Source organism: Arvicanthis niloticus, chromosome 6 (genome assembly GCF_011762505.2).
Source record: "Arvicanthis niloticus isolate mArvNil1 chromosome 6, mArvNil1.pat.X, whole genome shotgun sequence".
NCBI classification, from domain to species: domain Eukaryota; kingdom Metazoa; phylum Chordata; class Mammalia; order Rodentia; family Muridae; genus Arvicanthis; species Arvicanthis niloticus.
The window spans coordinates 47,325,620-47,347,385 of NC_047663.1; the positions used below are offsets into that span (position 1 = coordinate 47,325,620).

The window sequence follows — 21,766 nt, forward strand, 5'->3', positions numbered from 1 at the left end:
TTTTCACCTTGAAAATGATTTTTTTTTGTCAAATACTTCTGCATCAAATGGAATTATTATTTTTTCCTCTTCTATTAATGTCATATACTGCATACATTTTCTTATGTTGAACCAAGTTTGCATTTCTGGAATGGGACCAACATGGAATATAATTATAATTAATATGCTCCTGGATTTGGTCGGCTGGTATCTTGCTGAGGATTTTTGCTTCTGTCTCCATTAGGGTTATTGGTCTGTGATTTTCTTTTGTTTGGTGTTACTAATTCAGGTCTTGGGGAGTGGGGCATGAAGTATTTCCCCTCTCTTTTATTTTGGAAAGTGTTTCAGGAGATTGGTATGAATTCCTCTTTAAGTGATTGGTAGAATTCACTATGGAGTCTGGACTTTCTCATTTTTAGATTTTTGATTCTGCCTCTTTGTTTCTAGACATTTACTCCTCTGTGGCCTGGCAAGCTTTTGCATCTTCAGGTCATGTCTCAGGGATTTAACATGTCTGCCTGACCTTTAACATGACCTCTATATGAAACCCCATCATCTTCCCACCCTCTGTATCTTGTTCCATTTCTGGGCAGTCTCTCTGCTCAGGAATGCTCCTGATGACACACTTTCCTCTTTAGATACTACTCATAGGTCTGTGACTACATGAGACCTTGTTAGAAATGCAGATTATCTGGGTAAGGGTCAGAAATGCCTGGGAGTGGATGGAAGGAAGCTGCATTTTAACAGATCTTCCAGAGATCTGCAGGCTCCGGACCTCAGGTGATAGAGTATAGACCAAGATGGCATGATATACTTGATGCCATGGGGGCACATCTGATGCCTTGGGAGTGTGTGCGTTTGTGTGTGTGTTTTCTGGTGTCCAGCTCTGCCAGATTTATATAAACCCACTGACAAAACTCTGAGAATGTTTTCTTTTATGTGTATGTGTGTGATATATGTGTATGTATGTGGAGTGTGTGTGTGTGTATGTATGTATCTATCTGTGTGTATATGCATGGGTGTGCCCTTGGGTTCATATATGAATATAGGTATGCGCGCGCGCGTGCGTGTGTGTGTGTGTGTGTGTGTGTGTGTGTGTGTGTATGCCTTCAGAGACCAGAAGTTGAAGTCAAGTGTCCTATTAAGTGGTTCTCTACAGTATACATTTGGGCTGAGTCTTTCACTTGAACACTGAACTCAGCAGCTTGCTTTGAGAATCCTGTCTCTGCTTCCTGTGTGTTTGGGGTTACAGACAGACCACTATGCCCACTCAGCATTTACATGGGCTCTAGGGATCTGAACTCCTGTCCTGTACTTTTACCCATCGGGTCATCATCTCCCCAGGCCTCTCTCTTTTTGTTTAATAATGTCCATCCCTTTGAAGATCAGAACCCCCCTCTGACCCCAGGTTTCTGCCTCCTTAGCACCGTGCACCCAACATCTCTACTTTACTTTTGTAGGACTTGGGTAGATTGAAAACACTTTTTCACTCATCCTTTCTTTGCTATTATTGACCCTGCCTTTGCCCCTGCAGAGTGTGCCTGGACCAAGAGGGCAGGGCTAAGGAGGCCTGTGCTGCTGGGCACTGAGTCTGTGCTGGTGCTGGGCTATGCTGTGCACACACTAGCTCATGTGCTTCTGACCAGCCCCGCGCAGAGCTGGGGCAGGTTGCTCAACAGGCACACGCCAAGTAGGTAGGTGGGCAGCAGTGGGTATCATCTCTCCAAGTATGACCAGAGCAGTAGTGAGGAGGGAGGATGCGGTCCCATGGGCTCGGGAACATGAAAGAGAAAAATTAATACTCTTTGTGTTCAGGGAGAAGCCATGCCAATGTAGGGCTTCCCTGGGCCAGAGGGAGGCAGGCAGATGGGAAGGGCACCAAGGGGTGAAGTGGGATAAAGTTGATTATCGTCTACAGTCAGATCCACAGGATCTGCAGCCACAGATTTAAATCACCTTGGATCAAGAGCATTCAAATTACAAGTATGTCTGGCTGGATCTGGTACTGCATGCCTGTAATCCTAGCTGATCAGGAGGCAGAGGCAGGAAGTTCACAGTCAAACTACAGAATGAGTTCAAGGTTAGCTTGAGCAATCAGTAAGAACCTGTCTCAAAATAAAACCTATTAAAAGCTTGGGATGGAGTTTAGTGGTAGAGATCTCGCCTAGCATGTGCAAAGCTCTGTGTTCAGTCCCCAGTGTGCACATGTGCACACCACACACACACACACACACACACACACACACACACACACACGCAGAGCAAGCGAGTAAGAGAGCAAAAACACGTGTCTGTATTGATAACATACATATATCCCTTTCCATTTACATAACATTTACATTGCATTAGATGTTATAAATAAAGTAGAAAGGATTTAAAGCACATGGGAAGACACATGTAGATTGTATGTAAATACTATGACATTTCATATAAGAGCCCTGAGCATCTGTGGATTTTGGTATATGCAGATGGTCCTGGAGCCAAACCTGTCCAGACCCCAGGGAACGACTGTCTCGTACAAATGCTATCTATCTTCCACTCATTTCACTCCTTGGGCAGTGGGGGGCTGGAAAGGAAAATCCCAGGCATGATTTCCTAAAGCCAACAGTTCCCCACAGCTCCTGCCCATGCCTGTTCCTGCTTCCTCTGCCCTCCTCCAGCTTACCTTCCCCAAGGACTCTCTTTGGCCTCCAGAGGGAAGACCAGATGGTTTCTATATTGGGAGGTGAAGAGAACAGGGATTGAATGGATGGAGCCCTGGGGCCCAGCCTGTGACTTCCCCTGTTGTGCTGGCTCTGTGATTATTTCATGGCCTAGTTGACTGGCTGTGAAAGCAGAGCCCAGGGGGAAATGCTGGCCACTGCTCCCATTTGGGTGGCAACAGTTGTTGCTAATAATAAAATACACAGCTGAGCTGACACTGCTATTGGATCACATTCCTCAGTGAAATCCAGGGGCCTGGTGTCTGGGTGGAAGGGAACCCCCTTCCTAAGGATGCCGTGGCCTTGGCTTTCTTGTATTCTACAGTATATATGGGAAAATGCTAGGGAGTCCGTGAGCATTTATGGGATTGTGTGCCCTTGGCTGGGTGGAATATTCTCAGAGAGGTGAGGGTGGGTCCAAATGGCTGCAGTGTAGTTCCAGGCTGGCCTGAGTCACCTTGCTTCTGGGTGGAAAGGGAGACCCACTCTTTGCCAAGGGTGGAATTGTCCCATTGGAAAGTTCATCGAGTCACTGAGAAGTCGGGCCAGCCCAAGTAGAGTCCAGCTTGCATTTGCTAGTTTCTGATCCGGATCGTCATCCACAAAGGAATCTTCCACCTGGTGTGTTACTCACAGCTGAGATGAATCATGGCTCTTCTTACCTTCCATGCCAGCCTCAGGGCCATGGGGCACTCGCTTGCTGTAGTCATCCAGAAACACCATCTGTGGGGAGGCTACTGGAATCACAAATAGAGTATTCTACAGCGCTGGAGCATCTCTCAGCATGGCTACGAGTATTCAGCAGCTTTCTCCCCACCCCCCTGTCTGCCTGTGGCTGCCCTGTCTGCTTAGCATTTGCTATGGAGCAGGCCCTAGCTTGGTGCTTTTTACTTAATCTGTGTAAGACCCTTGGAGGCCAAGGATTAGTTGATTCAGTTTTCAGTGGAGGAAATCGAGAGCGTAGCATACACTTACTACATAGCTGGGCAGTAGCAGGATGGCTGATCCCCACCCTCAAGCTCTGCTGCCTGGGTTTCTCCTGCAACCAACCTTTTGACTTGGTGAAGAAGCCTGGGTTCTGGGGTTCAACGTCTCTCAGGTCTGTATCCCAGCTGTTCTTTCCATTCGACCTTAAGATGTTCGATTCAGAGGCCTCAGTCCAGCTGGGCTGCTCTACCTCCTGCTATTCAAATGCTTGCATTTCTTTCCTTTCCCGCCTTTGCTGAATGGTTCCTGGTGCCTGGGTACCATGGGCTCTCTGTTCCTCTCTATCAAGCCATTTCTCTTTATCTAATAAGGACAGCCTGGACTCTGCATTTTGCAGAAGCCTTTTCTGATGTGTTGGTTTTAATTTCTACACACACACACACACACACACACACACACACACACACACACACACGTGTGTGTGGCCAGAGTTTTATATCAGGCATGTCTCTTTCAGTTACTTCTCTACCTTGTTTGTTGTTGTTGTTGTTGTTTTGTTTTTGAGACAGGGTCTTTCACTGGACCTGGAGCTCTTCTATTGGCTAGCTGGCTGTCCAGTGTGCCTCTGAGATGCACATCACTATCTCCCTCATGCCAGGATTATGGCACATGGCTGCAGCACCTCACATTTTACATGGATGCTTGGGATTTGAATTCAGGTCCATGTGTTTGTGGGGCAAGCAATTAACTGACTGAACCGCTTTCCCTGGCTTACATCCACATGTTCTTTCATAGTTCTCAACTCAAGAGGTGGAAACCAGTTGCCTGTCCATCAAGTGTGGGCTGGATTTCCTATTTATTGCTTCCAATGATAGAATAAGGCGGGGGTGACGGCGTGTGATTTAAGACTGAATAGAGTGGAGTGATACAGCTTTTTCTGTGTGCGCACTCTCTTGGATTGCTTACTCTCCTTGTGAGCATGGCTGTCACATTTTGAGGACACTTAAGCAGCTAGTGGAGAGGCCCCTGGGATGAAGTGTGTTCTTCTGTTGATGTCCATATGGGTGTTCCATCTCCAGTGAGGCCATCAGGTAACTATATCTATTTTGACTCCTGAATGCACACTGCGCAAATGGTTTAGAACCACTAAGTTCTGGAGTGATTTGTTACACAGAAGGAGAGAAGCACATTTGGAGTCCCAGTAAGAAGTGCTTCACGTCTCCTCCGAACAATGCAGGCTGGTCATCTGTAACATAACCCTGCCTACTTTTGTCTTCCCAGGGTTTCTGGGAAGTTGGACCCTTCCTGGTATTTCTAGCATCCTGTTCATATCTTGAAGGAGTTTTATCAGTTGGGGTTCAGCAATCCATAGGAAGGAACTGTTGAAGAGGTTTTGGTTACCAGCTGGATGAGCAGCTGGGAGTGAGCTGGGTTTATGGGTGACTCAGAGAAGCATCTTAGTCAATGATACACAGAGCTGAGTGTGTATTTGAGAGTAAGTTGGCTTGAATCCAGGGCTTTCTGTAGACGCCAAAAACTGTGACCTGTGTCCCAGCAGCTCTCTGATATGAAGCTGTGTGACAGACCTGAAGCTGGGTTTAGAGGGGAAGCAAGGAAAAAAAAAGACCTACCAGAGCCCCAACATACATATCAAAATCTTTAAAACTTGGGTTACACATTAAAAGCAATTTATAAGAATTCTGAAGAACAAACCACTGAAGAAACACCTTATCTCATCCTAAGGATACATGTTCATCCTCAGACCTGCCCGTGTACACTCAGAAAGTTTTATGTTTAACTGAAAGGCAGGGGACCACCTTTCTGTTTTGTTTCCAATGCTCTCCTCTCAGCTCACCCCATACTGTGAATCTGTGTGGACAGAATTCACATAGTTTTCCCTTGTGGGACTTTTTTTTTTTTTTTTTTTTTTTTTTTTTTTGACAGGATCTCCTGTATCTCAGGCTGGCCTTGCACTCTTTATGTAGGTGAGGATGACCTTGAATTCCTGGTCCTCCTGCTGAGTGCTGTGCCTTGTCTAGCCCTTGTGGGCTGTTGTTGTATGGGCACGCCCTTCTCATCATTTCCTCCTCCCCCCTCTGGTCTGGGCACTCTTACCATTTTTTTTTTTTTTTTTTTTTTTTTACCTGTAAATGCCCCTGTGTCCCTGTCATGTGCAGTTGCTCACATATTCTTTTAGGGTCATTTCCCCTGAGCAGTTTTATTGAACCAAAACCTGTGAATGTTTTTAATACCTTGGACACTGAGCACCAAAATATCCTCTAGAAAAAATACCCCAGTTACACACATTCCTACAGATCCTGTGTCTGACACCCCATATTCTTGTCAACACTGGGCAACACGATAGAGGAACGGTGTCTTATTATTCACAGTTCTGTTCCTTTAATGACTGGGAAACCGGATGCTCGTCTCTCTGCTCTGTGCTTCTGTTTCTCCTTTAATGGATGCTCCATTGTCCTTTGTGCATTTTTCTGTTTTTCTCACAAAAATGATTTATATAAATGATGTGCATCTGCTGCATGAAGCAGCCCAAATGTAAAAGGGGGCACACCCCCATCTGCCCTTCTCGATATGATTGATTACTTTTCGATAGCTTGAGGTAGGTCGTCTTCAGTGCATGCATTGAGGTTCTTTCATTGTTTTTGAAACATAAAAGTAAAATCATATTCAATGTGATATCCTCTGACTTGAGTTTTCCTATAACTTACTGCATCTGGGAGAATGTCTTACCCCAGCAATATAAACCGTTTCTTCCTTTTTGAATTGTTGTGTATGGTTTAAAAATGTATCTATTATGATACAGCTAAACGCCTTGGGTATAGCCGCAGAGCTGTGCAGCTGTTGACACAGCAGTGATAGGAGAGAAATTCTATCTATTCATTCTGAGAGAAGCACATGGTCTTTGCCTATCACTCTCCAGTCTCCTGACCCTTCCTCCTTCAGCAACTACTGACCTACTTTCTGTGTGTGCAGACACTTGTATTCTGGACACTTCATAAACTCATAGCCTGAGCCACTTCAACTGTAGCCTTTTGTGTTTGTCTTTTTTTCACTTAAGTTAATTTTTTCACTTAAGTTAAGTTCATCCATGGTAAGGTTTATAACAGTAGCAAAATTACAGTTATGAAGAAGCAACATAGTTTTATGATTGGTGGTTACCATGACATGAGGAACTGTGTTAAAGGGTTATAGCACTAGGAAGGGTGAGAACCACTGGTCTATGTGATAGCACAAATCAATACTTCTTTCTTTTTATGGCTGAATACTATTCCCTTGTATCTGTAGGTCACATTTTATTTACCTGTTTTCCCAGGTGGACATTTGGGGTTTTAGCTTGTTAGCAAGTCGGAAAAAATGCTGGTGTGAACACTTGTGTACAAATATTTGAGTACCCGTTTTCAGTTCTTTAGGGCATATACATCAGAATAGAATTTCCAGGTCAGGTGACATCTCTATATTTAATTTTTTATTGAAAATAGATTTTTTTCATATACTAATTTTTTTTCTTGAGATGGGCTTTCACCGTATAGTTCTGGCTGACCTGGGACTTGTCATGTAGACTCCACTGACCTTACACTCACAGCTATCCTCCTGCCTCTGCCTCCTGAGAGCTGGGATTAAAGGTGTGAGACACCTTACTTGGTTTTATGTTTAATATTATTTTTTTAGGAATTAAAAGTTATTTTCCACAGTGTGTGTGCACTGTTTTACACCCTACCAACCGAACATGGGACCCCAATGTCATCGTGTCTTTACCTCCCCTTCTGTCTTTCTTTTTAAAAATAATGAATTCTCTGAGAATATCATACAGTGTATTTTGATCCTGACCAGCCATGCTCTTCCCTCTGAGTCCTCCCAGATTTTTCCCTCTGTCAGTTTTTGATGTTGGCCATCTGGGCAGTGTGAGTGGAGTCCCATTGTGGTTTTGCTCTGTTTCCTGATGGTTAAGGACACAGTGAGTCTTCTCCTGTGCTTACTGTCCATCTGGGTCTCAGGGTGGGGATGTGTCTATACAGACATTTGTGCTTTTTTGCATATACATTTGTGGTGTATGTCCATGTTCACATGCCTGTACAAAGGACAATGGAGGCTCAAGGTTGATAATCTAGAATCTTCATTAATTGCTCCCCACTTTATATATTGAGGAAGGGTCTCCCACTGAACTCAGAGCTCACCGATTCGATTGGTCTAGCTGGCTCTGGATTCCCTGTCTCTGGGTCTGTGTCCCAGGGTTACTGATAGGTATCCACTCCACTGGGCTTTTAGGTGGGTTCTGGGGATCCACAGTCTGGTCCTCACACCTGCACAGCAAGCCCTTTACCTGCGGAGCCATCTTCCCAGCCCCACGTTTGCTATTTTTAAGTGGAACTATTTGTCTTTTTTATTATTGGGTTGTTAGCATTCTTTACATAGTCTATGTACAATCTCTTATCAGACACAGGGCTTGCAAACAGTCTTAGTCTGTGGGCCGTGTTTTCACTGTGATCATGAAGATTAGTATTCATTCTTATTTAAATATTTGGTAGAACGTACAGTTGAAGCCATCTGGCCCTGGGGCTTTCTTTGTGGGTAATTTTTAAATCATTATTTGTTTTGATTTTCTTTTTTAGACTTTCTGTTTCTTTCTGAGTCAGTTTTCGTAGTTTGTGGTTTCCTGTAAATTTTCCCACTTCATGTAAGTCATTAAATTTTATGCCATGCAATTGCATACAGTATCTGTATTCTTATCCTATGGACGTAGTTTAGTCGAAACATTTTTATAGATCAGCATTGAAGCTCTTTTGTTTTTTACTGTTGTAATCAGTGCAGTGATAAGTGTTTTTTATGAGTGCTTGGCATAGTGTACATGTGTTAGGATATAGATTGCCAGGGCTGTAGCTGCTGGGTCAGGAATCTATTTAAACAAACGATGGCTTTTTCTGTCCTCTTGTCCCTGTCTTTATTGATCTGTGTAAGCTCTGTGTCTTGGCAGTCCAAGTGCCCCGGAGACTGAGGTTGAAAGAACGCTGTGTGGCATGTACATAAAGTATGTGGAAAGGCCAGGTTTGGTGGCTACTCTGGCCGTGGGTGCTGGGTGTGGGTGCATGCCTCAGGCCTCCTCCTGTACATGCTATGTCAGATTTCAGACAGTATGTTCTAGATGGCTATAGGTTGCAGGCTTTCTGCCTCTTTAGCAGGCTTGCTTTGTAGTCTGTCAGATGATTGGCACCTGAAGCAGAATTGAGCCCCTCCAGGTGACTTCCCAGAAGTCCTTCCCATTGGTGGTTCCCTTCAGAAGGATTCTAAGGGCAGTAGGGCCACAGGCTGCTCTAGCTCACTGGTGTCTGCAGAGTCTGGAGAGTGTTGGGTGATGAGGAGTGTTTCTCTCTCATGAGGGGCGTGTCTGCTCAGGGCACTCACTGACTTACAGATGCCAGGGGTTCAGATGTGGGCAGTGGTGTTGGGCTGGTGACTTGGATGTTGGGGGCTTATGAGGGAGTCCTCTGTGTCCTTAGCAGTCTTGCCAGCTTCCTTGATCTTTCCCCACCCCCACCCCTCACCCTGGAGCTTACACAGGTGATACCAAAGTAGGTTAAAGGTCTGGACAAGTGCTGTTGGAGCATTGGGAAATAATTCATCCTTGGACCTGGAGGCCCAGTATGTTCGGAGCTTTGCCTCACCAACTTGCAGTAGGTCTCAAAACTGTGCCTCGGATGCTGAGACAGAGGGCCATATCAGGCCCAGACTGGAGCAGCTGTGTGTTTGCTGGCTCTCCTTTTCTGTCAAGTCCTGAGTGAGATTTTATTGGAGACAGAAAAGACCATGGTGTCACAAACGGCAGACAACTATGAGTGTTGGTCATGGCAGCACTGCTGTTGACTGGAAACATCCCAGATACCGATCCTGCTGGAGTGTGGGTCTGCCCAGGCATTTTGAGGGCTGGGGGGACTTGGGTTTTCTCTAGGGAACCACATAACCTCCTCCTGCGAGGGACTGCACTCTGTAAGACTGACCATCAGTCCAGGCCTGTTTTAGTTCTTTGATTGCATGGAGTTCTCTGGCTTTGCAAGCCCGCAAAGGCAAAAATCACATTATCATCTGTCTTGACCTAAATGAATCTTGTCCCTGGGGAAGGAAGGTTGGGGCTCAGTTTCCAGAGGGTTCATGAAAGGGAGACATTAGCAGCAGCTCTTCCTACTGAACCCCTACCCTCTTTTATTTTTCAGTCTGCGGAGTTCTTCGAGATGCTGGAGAAAATGCAGGTGAGTACCCTGAAGGTGCAGCCGCCCACCCTCAGGTGCGGAGGCTGCAGGGTTGTGAGTGTCAATACCAGCAGGTGGCTTGGAGGGACCCTCAGCCCCAGCAACTTAGGCCACTTTGCTGTTGAGTGAGGGGCACTGGGTTCTTGTGTAGACTCCTGCCTTGAGACATGGAGGGCTAGCCTGGTATACCATTAACCCTTGGGATATGAGGAAAGCTCAGTAGAGCTGTTGATTCTGGAAGGGGTTGAAAAAGCAAGCCCCATCTAGGGGAGAGTTATGTGGAGTCAGGGAGACAGAGCCACTGTGAGATGCAGATCTGAGTTCAAATCCTACCCTTGCCACTTACTAGTACAACCTATTTGCCATTTCCAAGTCATCAAAACCAAATAAGAGTAAAAATACCCATTGATATAGTGTTGGAGAGGAAATGAGATTCTATATGTAAATGCTTGGGGGGGCACCCCACGAAAGTCAATGTTTGGAGTGGATGTGGGGGCCCTTCTGTAATCAGTCTGTATCTACAGATCCAGCTATGTGGGTTAAGACATCTGTGGATGTAATCACTGATATGTAGAGGCATTGTCTTTGCCATTCTTCCTGATGAGGCAGCAACACTAGTTATCATGTTGGGGATTGTAAGCCACCTAGAGATGGCTTGTAGGATGCAGAAGGGATGTAAGCATGCTCTGTGCAGACACTGTGCCACCGAGCATAGAGAACTGAGTGCCCAGGGTTGTTCCTATCCATATATCCCTGGAACCAGTGTCTCCCACCCTGGACTAGGGTTCACAGGTAATAGCTCTTCTGTTGTCCACACAAGGGTCATCTGAGGTCCGGGCTTAGGTGACAGAATTGTGACAGAGCAGTTGGCAATGTCATACATATTCCAAGTGCTTCTTTGGGATCATAGAATACAGGGGCTGTTTTGTCCTTATGAGGCCTTCAGAGCTACAGATCCCACTGCCCATTACCCCCATGTCACAGGGGACAACACCCAGCAAGAGCACTGGAAAGTGCGGTGCTTGTTTCTGCTCCAGAGGAGGAAGAGTCTGGTTTAGTTTCTTCTTTGTATTCTTATTTCAGGAGGAAGGTTTGAAAGGGGCTGGAAGCAGGGTTTGGGAGGCAGGGCAGAGAAAGGGTTCAGGGTGGTCCTATTGTTCAGAGCAGTAAGCACTGCCAGGTTTCCCTGAGGATAGGGAAGGGAAGGGTGCGTTAAGGGAGAGTAATTGTTAGTAGTTGTGCCATTACCAAGAATAAACTGTTCAGTTCTCCTCTGTGCCCAGCAGTTTGTGGACTGCAATCTCATTTTATTCGCATTTAGGGGAACTCATAATCTAGCTGCGGAAACAAGCTATGCTCCCGCTGCTGAGTAGTGGGAGACAGGGTATCATTAAGTGCTCAAGAGCGGAGCAAAGCTGAAACGTCCCTGCTAGCCAATGAGATCTCAGCTCACTGGGAGAGGCTGGTGGCTCCCTCTGCCTTCCCTGTGACTGCTCCTCAGCCCACCCACCCTCACCTGCAGCTGAAGTCCCTGCCTCCTCCCACAGAACCCAGCCCTGTGGACTGACTCTTGGACTGCTCTGCTTGTCTGGGTTTGCCCGCCCAGCTATCCTGGGATGGGGGCTTGTTTTCAATCCCTTATTATGTCAGAGACAGTGATTCCCTTCAGGGCTTTCCAGCTGAACCTCAGTAGAAATGGCGGGGAGCAAAACTGTAGTGTGTAAGACTCACCCATGTGTGCACTGGGTGCTGGACCTAGTGAACTCAGTTTCCAGCAGTTGCCTGGTTGGAGCTTACGCATAGGGAGATAGGGAGCCAGCAAAGAAAGAATGTTGCACCATGTGGTGGCTGGATTCCGCCCTCAGGCATGGCTTTCATCTCTCTTCACTTTGCCATTGTGGAAACTGAGTCTTGGAACAGTTATGTGGTTGGGCCACGTTGCTCGTTCTGAAGCACCAAAACTAGGACCCAAGATCCCTGATCTCAGCCCAGGTCTAGGAATTTGAAGCCAGGCATGCTTTGGGGGCATATATTTGGAGTCTCCTAGCCCAGATACATATCTGAACTTGATGTCTTCTAGTTGAGTGCCCTTGGTCAAGTCATTTCCCACTCTGAACTTCCATTTCTTCTTGGAGACAGGGAGAAGGGAACACAAAGACAGTGCCTACTGCAGAGGGTAATGCCTTGAGGAGGGAGGACCTGGCTGAGGATGGGGCTTCCTGGTGGAGGTGAAGATGGAGTGTCAGTGAGGCTGGGGGAGGGTTGCACTCTTGCCCTGGGGACTGTTCCCAGACAGAGATGACTAACGCAGGACAAATGAAACAAACTCTGACATCACTCCCTCACCCACCCAGTGTGCCAACCTGGGCAGGGTCTATGGGGCCACCCAGGGTGTGTGAGAAGCACCTGTCAGTGGGAGGGCCCTTCCCACGCCCTCTTGAACAATGCTGGGGGCATGACTCAGTCCGGTAGTCCAGAGAAGCTACATCAAATTCCACCCAGTTAGCAGGAGCCCTGCTGTCCAGGGAGCAGGATGTGTATTATGTACCCTGCTTCAGATGCAACTCCCAGACGCCCTCCAGTTCATACTAGTGCCTGATGCATCATCCAGTCTTGGAAAGGCTGTGTGTTTCCTTCTCTCTTGCACAGTCTAGTTAAGTCAGAACCCAACCAGGGTTGCTGGACAGGGGGCTACTCCTGGAAGTGAATTCTCAGCAATAGCAGGCAACACCCTTTAATCCAACCATGGTCCTTGAATCTGGAAGATGCAGGTGGTGGGTTGCGGTCTAATCCTTGTTCTACATATATAGCTAGGGAGACTCCCTGGGTTACAAATAGGGAGTGGAATGAGGACCTGAAGGCTCATAGTTTCTGGCTGTCACTCAAGCATCCTTCCTCCAGGAGAAAGGTGGTGCTAGAAGGCAGGAGGACCAATGTGCTGGCTTTGACACTTGCAGATGTGGGCGTTCATCTTTCCCGTTCTCTGCCCTTTGGCTTTCCTGAAGGAGTTTAGGCACAGAGATGATAATACTACCCATTTATATTAATTCTACCCACAGCATTTAGTATACACCATTGGCATTTGACATGCACAATCCATCACTAGCCTGCGCTGTGATGGAAGGCACTGTCACCTTTTTCACTTTACAGCTGAGAACAGGAGCCACACAGAGGAATCTGTGGCTTGTTCCAGGTCACCAGTCTAGGAAGTGGCAATGTTGGGATTTGAACCCAGGTGACCTGACTCAAGTCTATTTATACTCTTAACTTGCCACCCCACACCCTTATCTGGGGTTGGGTGTTGAGGCTGACAACAGCTAAGAGCGGGGGGAAGGGGGGGGTGAGAGGCTCCAGTAGCACCAGCTGGCTAAGTGCCCAGGCGCTCCTTACCCATGAGCAGTGACCTATGCTGACATGGATCCTCTCTTCCTTGTTTCTGCAGGGAATCAAACTTGAAGAGCAGAGACCAGGACCCCAGAAGAACAAGGTGGGGTAGGCAGTTGAGTGGCCAGGGGGACCCTGAGTGGGGCCAGTATAGGAAGAGGGCAAGAGGATCAGGGAGCGTGTTGGGCTCTCCCTGTATGCATGCCAACTCTGCTTTGCACCAGGAGCCAACTAACGACTGAACTCTTGTTCCACTCATGTCTGGTGGGCGGCAAAGGGACCTTGGCTCAGTGTCTTAAGGCTGCTTCCCCGCAGGCTGGTGGAGAGACCTCAAGTGAGACCGAAGGATTGGAGGCCTGGACTGGCTCCTTCCCTTTCTTTCTGTGCACCTACACAGTGTTGAGGGTTGTCAGGCTCTGGACTCTAATGGGCCACCAGGTCTTAGCTTCAGGTCTGTGTCTAAGGCTTAGTCACTTGAAGAGGATTCAGGGAGGGACATGGAGAGACTAGGATTTTTGTTTTAAAATCTCAGTTGGCCTCAAGCTTGTTGGGTAGTTAAGGATGACCTCAATCTCTTCATCTATCTCCAGAGTGCTGAGGCTGTGTGCCAACTTGCCCAGCTCTCTTGCTGTCTTAGCCCTGTAGGATGACAAGTGTCTTGGGGGTGACCAGGGCATTCCTTTTGTGTGCTATGTCTTTTGTTGGCTAGGTTTGCATTCAGGTCTATTGATCTATGGGCATGGGATGCTGAGTTCTTAGGTCAGAGTGTCTGACTCTGCTTCCCATGAGGTCCTGGTGCATCTTACTAGGCCCCCAACACATCCCTTCACTAGACCTGGGTGAGAAACATGGAAACCATAGTTGGACTGTCATGGCCGCTTGTGGAACTAATGGCACTGTCTGTGCTTCGTCTTGCAGGATGACTATATCCCATATCCCAGCATCGAAGAGGTAGGAGCTCCCTGACTCTACAACAGCCTGCTCTCGGTCCCCTTCCTAAGGAGAGCATGGCCTTCCCAGCCCCACATGGGAGAAGATCTTGGGCCTAAGACTTAAGGACCTAATGCCCTTCCTGTCTTTGCCTTGTGACCAAAGCTTTTCTGAGGTTTAACTTGGGAGTGCTCTTGTAAAACCCAGCGTCCCAATGAAGCCAGAGATGCCATTGGGGCATCATGTTACTGCCCTTAACCTGAGTTAGAAGGCTGCCCTCTTTGGAACAGTTCAGAGGTGGGTAGGCTTCCTCTCCACTACAGTCCAGGGTATGCTTCAGGGCAAGAACTTCTCTCTGTCCCCAGGTTGTGGAGAAGGGAGGCCCATACCCTCTGATCATCCTGCCTCAGTTTGGAGGCTACTGGATCGAGGACCCAGAGAACGTGGGAACTCCAACGTCACTGGGCAGCAGTGTTTATGAGGAGGAGGAAGAGGACAGCCTGAGCCCCAACACATTCGGCTACAAGCTTGAGTGCAGGGGTGAAGCCAGGGCCTACCGCAGGCACTTTCTAGGCAAGGTGAGCCGAGGGACCCTTTTAGAGCGGGCCCTGCCTTGGGGAGGGGGACATGGATCTCTGATCTAGGGCTCCTCTATCTTTTCTTTCCAAGTTCTGTCCTACTCACTGTCTACCTGTGTTACTTAGAATCTTAGGGATGGGAGAGTCCCTGTGAGGGGCCCTTTTAGAGACCACCTCCAGCAAGTGCTTTATGAGGTGATTAAATGGGTTGCACTGGGGTGCAAGAGGATGGGACTCACTCAAGGCAAACTCTGCCCCCCTTGCTTGGATGGCTCTGCTTATATTTGCACAGCGCCCATCTCTCAGGCTGTCTTTCAGGGTGGTCTCCTGAGTACTCAGATTGGATGGTGTCCTGTGAGACTGATGTCCTGTGAGACTGATTAACCACAACAAACTTACATTTTCTTAAATACACTCTTGCTGTTCAGACTTGATATATTCCCCACAGTCCCAAGGAAAGTTGGAGATCTCTAGCCTAAGATAGCCTTGCAGTTTCCCCTGAAAGAGGTCGATTCCAAACCTTACTAACCTTTACGGGGTGCCATTTAAGTGCAGCACCCATGGTCCCATTGTGACCATGGTGGGCCTGAGAGGTGGGCTCCTGGAAGCCAGGGAGAGCCCCACTTGTGAAGAGGGACCATCATTCTGCTTGGGTTCCTCCTTGATTTTTTCCTCAGTTTCGATTGGTTAGGGTTGCCCTCTGGGTGAGAAAGTGAACTCAGCATCTGGTGGTGAAGAGCACTTGAGAGTCCAGCCAGATGTGGGGTCGAGCCTGGCTCCGTCAGCAACTCTGCTAGTGTGGTTGGAATGGGGACCTACACAAAGCTGTGGTCAGCATTAAAGAGGATAGTGGGTACTATGGTCATGAGATGGTGCCTGAGGACTTGGTGGTTGGCACCTATTAATATTATCCCTATCGTCATCTTCATCATCATCACCACCACCACCATCACTGTCACTGTCAGAGTCACCACTGCTGCAGCAATAGCATCCCTCTCTTCTGCCTTTCTGTGGGACTTCTCCTTTCTGTTGAAGAAGGTGATCTGGGGGCCATGTCTGGAGGCTCACATTCAATTTCTGTTTCTAGGATCATCTAAACTTTTACTGTACTGGCAGCAGCCTGGGGAATTTGATCCTGTCCATCAAATGCGAAGAAGCTGAGGGCATTGAGTACCTTCGGATCATCCTCAGGTAGGATTGTGACACTAGCAGAGACCACACCTCTCCCAGGCAGAGCTGGCAATAAGGAAGATGGGGGTGGGGGGGAGGGAGGCAGAAATACTAGATTGACCAGTCTGATCTGGTTGTACAGGAGTGGGCAGAGCTGTTGGAATCCTGGGAGCTGTGTATAATGTTGTCAGGCAGCAGGAGATTCCTGTAGCCATGTTCCTGCCAGCTGTCTGAGCCTCAGGGTCACCTTAGACCAGAACTTCTGGAACTTTCTTGTTTTTGGTAGGAGGAGACGTGACTCTGAGGAGATGAAGGACGGAATAGGGATAGCTCAGTGTGGCCCATCGAGGTGGGACACGACCCCATGTCCTGGGAGAGAGTTGGCCAGGTTGTTACCACTGCTAGCTAGGGAAGGCTGTGTGTGCTCTGGGCCTTGGACTGGAGTGCTGCCCACAGCAGGGCTATTGAAGCCAGGGTCCTTCTCTCTGGATCTCTAGTGAGAGAACTAAAACCGTTTTCCATTTTGTTCAACTAATACAGTTTGCCTTTGAACCAGAAACTGTGATGAGTGCTAGGGACAGCCATGTCTGAGTCTTGGTTCCTGTTGCCCAGAGGCTTACAGTCTCACTAGAGAGAAACAGAATTTTAATATATGTCACAAGTGTTATTCTAGTCATTTGCATAGGATGCTATAGGAGCCCGAATGGATCTGTGTGTTTCTCTCTGTTCCTGTGGGTGAAGTTGGGAAGAATTGTGTTGAGGGAAATCGGAAACACTTAGAGATATTTGAAGATAGGGATAACAGCTTTCTTTTCTGCTTGGGTGTTGTGTATGGGTGTGCACATGTGCGTGCACATGTGTATTTCTTGACAGCTTTGTTTTGGAGACAGGGTCTCAGTGGATCTGGAGCTCGCCAGTTCATCAGGTCTAGCTGACCTGTAAGCCACAGGGATCCTCCTGCGTCTGCATCCCTGACCCCAGGATTACAGGCATGCATCACCATGCCCAGGTTTTTATTCAGGTGCTGGGAATCTGAAATCAGCTCCATGTTGCTTGAGTGGCAAGTACTTTACAGACTGAACCATCTTCTCAGCCCCAGGAATAACATTTTGGGTTTTTTTTTCTGCCCAAAATTTAAGCTCTCAATATGGAAACATACAAGGAAATATATAACCCTGCTTTGGGAGGAGGTATTTGAGGAAGTTGTTAGCATATGCCCAGCTTCGGTTTGCATCTTGGTTATGCTGGGGAATAAGCTCCTGGGGCTGGACAGTTGAGGCCTGAGCAGGACCTTACTTACTTATTTGGAAAGGAAGCTGTTATCTATGCAAGTGTTGACCTGGGTAGACAACAGATTTGCAAGGCATGGAAGAGTCAGTTAAACAGTTTCACAAGTGGGCAGTTCCTGGATCCTGGTCTCTAAATAGGATCTCCATTTAGATGAGCTTCTGCTAAAAACAATTCTTTCTTTCGTAATAAAAACCAGACCAAGATTCCATGGAGTTTCTGAGGTGACAACTGATCATAAGGACCTTTTAAGTTTTCTTTCTTTCATGATTTGTTTTTGAAGCAGGGTCTGTAGCCTAGACTTGCCCGGAGCTCACTGTGTAGTGAAGACTGGTTTCCAACTCACAATCCTCCTGCCTCAGGCTCCTGAGTGTTGAGATTAAAGGTGTGAACCACCTTACTTAGCTCTTTAAAGCTTTGTTTTCTAGTGTTATATCCCATATGTCCCAGATGAAATATTTACCAGGGACAAAAGCTAGAGAAAGGTGTTGAGCACACAGCACATACTTACACACACACACACACACACACACACACACACACACACACACGTATTTTTTTTTTAATTACAGGACAGTTAGGATGAAAATGTGGGTGAGATAGAGTTGAAACTTTCTCAGAGAGCAATGGAATGGAACAGATGTAATTAGAGACTCTGAGTTGGGCTCTGGTGGCTCATGCCTATAATCATAGCACTTCATAGGCCAAGAGTTTGAGGCTGGTCTGGGCTACATAGTGAGTCTCGATAGGAGATTCTGGAAGAATCTGCTGCTCTTTAGGGATGAATAGCCAGATATCTTTCTCCATAGAATTATTTTTGTTTTAAGCCTATAGCAGTTAAAACCAGTAACCCCAGGAACCCAGGAAACACAAATGTGGCTCTCCCACAGAAAGCCAGCGGGTAGAGAGGCAATGAGAAGCTTCACACTAGTCAGAAAGCTGGATAGTCACAGCATGGACCTGGACTAATTGCCAAGCCAGTTGGAAGCTAGGCAGGAAAAATTGGCTTCATGGCTTAGTGGCTTCACCGGACACAAAGAAGGACTTAGGCAGGGATGATCTTCCCTTGCTGGCAGTGACGACTGTCCCAGCCTGTAGACCTCTGGATTATTTCATTTGGTGTTTGGAATTTTTAGCAACCAGCTCTCTAGCCTAAAACATGATACAAACATGTCAAAAGCCTCTGTGTGTTGTGGGGAATACCCACCCATTGCAAACATCTCTTCTTGTATTTAAGGACCACCTGTATTTATTTGCTGTGAGTTCTGCTCATAAGGCTTGTTCATTTTGAAATTAGATTGTAGCTTGACATTTCTATTTTCAAAGTCTTGTAAGGTGTTCTGACAAGTATATTGAGCAGCTTTTGAACCATAGAGTAAGTCTAAATGGGTTTCAAAATATAAGCTCTCTGTTACCGACATTCACTTAAATTTTGACAATAAAACTAGAAATTCATAACAAAATAATGCCTTTGAAAAATTCACTTGGCCATTTAGGAATAATCTCAATAAATTTCTAAGTACTTTTTTAGGCCAGAGAGGAAGTCAAAGCCAGGAAGTAATGGAATATCTATAAAGTAATGATATTTAAGGGTTGAGATAGCTTAGGGGTTAAGAGCACTGGCTATTCTTCAAGAGGATTCAGGTTCAATTCTCAGCACTCACATGGTGGCTCTCAGTTGCCTATAACTTAGTTCCAGGGCTTCTAACATGTTCTTTTGGCCTCCAAGGTACCAGGCATGCAGACGGTGCACAGTCATCCACACAAGCAAAACACTCAGACACATTAATAAAAAAGAAATGCCATTTATAATATTGTGATGTGAGTTGTATTCAAAGCCATAGTTAGAAGAAAATATATTGCTTTACCCAGCTTATTGCTGAATTAAAAAAATGATAATTGCAAGTGACTAGATAGTTGTTATTAGTGACTTCTTGGTGTTTCAGTCCCCTCATGCATGTGAAAATTATTAAAATAATTGAGTACTTATGTGCCCTACTGAGTCTAGGCTCCACATATTATAACTTTCCAATAATAACAGCTGGCTTCATCATTATCAACACTGTTATCTAAAGAAAGGAAGAGGAAGGGATGAACGAAGATTAATGTGGAAAAATAATTAGAATGAAATGAACAAAAGTCTTGGTTATCAAATTGCAGCTTCTACCAGGGAAAGCAAAACATGATAGATGAATATCGAGTCAAATATAGAGACAAAGAAGCCAGGTACGGTAGTACATATTTGTTATCCCAGCATTTGGGAAGTAATGTCAGGAAAACTAGGAATTCAAGCTTACTGTTGCCTATAATGAGTGGAGTTGGAGACCAGCTTGAGATATATAAGGACTATAGCTCATTCTCCATATAGATGAAATACACAAAGCATATATGTAGAGATAAAAATACTCAAAATATTTCAATGTAAATATTTTATATATATTATATAAAAGTAAACAGAATGAGGCTTAAAAGATACATGGTTGGGGCCAGAGAGAAGCTCAACGGCAAAGAAGAACTGTCTGTTCTTCCAGAAGATTTGGGATTCCCAGCACCCATGTGACAGCTTGCAACCATCTATACCTCCAGCCTCATGGGATCCAATGTCCTCTCTTAGCCTCTGTAGGCCACATGTGGTGCTCATACATACTTGCAGGCAAACCTCATACACATAAAATAAAATTAACGAATCTCTGAAATAATAGTTACAGATATGGAGAGTAAGTAATAATTAATGAATGTTGTGTACAGCATATGCCATTCAACTGAAAATGCCATTAGAAACAGATGCCCTTCCAGGGAAGAGCACATCACTAAGTTTAACTCAAGATCATGAGATTAAAAATCTAAATGCATCAACAACTGTGGCATCAGTCAGGAAAGTTCTCGGAGATCTCTCTCTCCAAATGTTTCTGCCTCTAGAAGGTTTTACAGGTAGACGTCTTGAACTTTAAAGGAACAGATTTGTGTTATTTGAACTGTTCAAGAAAATAGAAAAATATGGAAGGCTTCTCAGCTAACTTGTTAACGTTTAGAAGATCCTTAAACAAACAGGCAAATGAAAGGCTAATTTATAAAAAAAAAATTAGGGTCCAATGTTTATGAATACAAAAGAATGTTTTAAGCAAAGCATTGGTCAGAGAAACTCAAGTCCCTGCAGAATATAAAGAATACTTATGATGGTCAAGAAAGAATTATTAATAAAGAATAGTTATTGTGCTATATGCTATATAGTTATAGTATTATTCATTCAACGTTTGTTTAATTGGCACTTGGCATGTGCCAGAGTGCTGGGCATCAACCCCGTAGCCTGTGCATGCTGGGCGAGCACTCCGCCACTGAACTTCCCTTTCAGCACCTGCTTTGAATACTCTTATTCCTCTCGGTCCTACTCATCTCCCTCCTGTGGACTCGGATCTTCGTAGGTTACTTGGGATGGCATATAAGATAGCTACTGATAATGGTTCAAAGCCCGTGGGATGTGTGTCGGGGTCGGTGTAGGATCAAAAGAGGGTCTTACAGAGTAGAGGAAAGCTAGATTATGTGTAAATTTTGGAAGCTTGTTTATTTTTTTTAAATCTCCAGAATACACTACAAAAGAGACTGTATCATGATCAGGCATGTAGAATGAATATGTCATGATCAGGCATGTAGAATGAATGAGTATGTCATGATCAGGCATGTAGAATGAATGAGTATGTCATGATCAGGTTTGTAGAATGAATGAGTATGTCATGATCAGGCATGTAGAATGAATGTGTATGTCATGATCAGGCATGTAGAATGAATGAGTATGTCATGATCAGGCATGTAGAATGAGTGAGTATGTCATGATCAGTCAGGTAGAATGAATATGTCATGATCAGGCATGTAGAATGAATGAGTATGACATGATCAGGTTTGTAGAATGAATGAGTATGTCATGATCAGGCATGTAGAATGAATGAGTATGACATGATCAGGCATGTAGAATGAATGAGTATGACATGATCAGGCATGTAGAATGAATGAGTATGTCATGATCAGGCATGTAGAATGAATGAGTATGTCATGATCAGGTATGTAGAATGAATGAACTGTCTAGGATGAGGAGAATGGTTTGGGACAAAGGGAAGACCCTAGCAGGGAGGTGGGTCAGGAGGCTGCTGAGTTGAGCAGAGCCAAGTAAACACAGGTTATGATCCAGGCTACCATTGTACAATGTGAGTGGCCTCCTCCAGAGCTGTACGGACTGGCAGCCATGGTGGGAACCAAACCAGGGTGGCTTCTACTGAGAATAGAGAAAAGTGAGTGGATAGTTCCAAACCCATGGGAAAACTGACAGCCAAAATGTCAACAAATGGGAGAGGGATTTGCTGCTGCTGAAATGCAAATAATAGTGTGCTTTCAGAATGCCTTAAACACAGTTAAGACCTTTAAAAAATGGCGAGGAATGAAGAGCTGCTTTCAACTGGTCCATAAACTGCTGCTTGGAGAATTGAATCAGAATCTCATGGGTGTATCTAGAGAACAATTAGAATTATCAGAGCGAAAAGCAGTTGTTGACATAAAC

The 21,766-nt window shown here is 45.8% G+C and overlaps 1 protein-coding gene across 10 annotated transcripts in view; it reads left to right on the top strand.

Moving 5' to 3' along the window:
• Rap1gap2 (RAP1 GTPase activating protein 2) overlaps window positions 1-21,766 on the top strand; it is a 219,898-nt gene that overhangs the window by 151,018 nt on the left and 47,114 nt on the right. For 7 of the 10 annotated variants that reach the window (XM_034506215.2, XM_076936325.1, XM_076936330.1 and 4 more), the window contains 5 exons: window positions 9,833-9,868; window positions 13,311-13,355; window positions 14,171-14,203; window positions 14,548-14,760; window positions 15,848-15,951. In XM_034506215.2, coding sequence (XP_034362106.2) covers window positions 9,833-9,868; window positions 13,311-13,355; window positions 14,171-14,203; window positions 14,548-14,760; window positions 15,848-15,951 — 431 coding nt within the window. The remainder of the gene's footprint in view (window positions 1-9,832; window positions 9,869-13,310; window positions 13,356-14,170; window positions 14,204-14,547; window positions 14,761-15,847; window positions 15,952-21,766) is intronic. The other 3 variants (XM_076936326.1, XM_076936329.1, XM_076936327.1) reach the window with 1 other exon arrangement.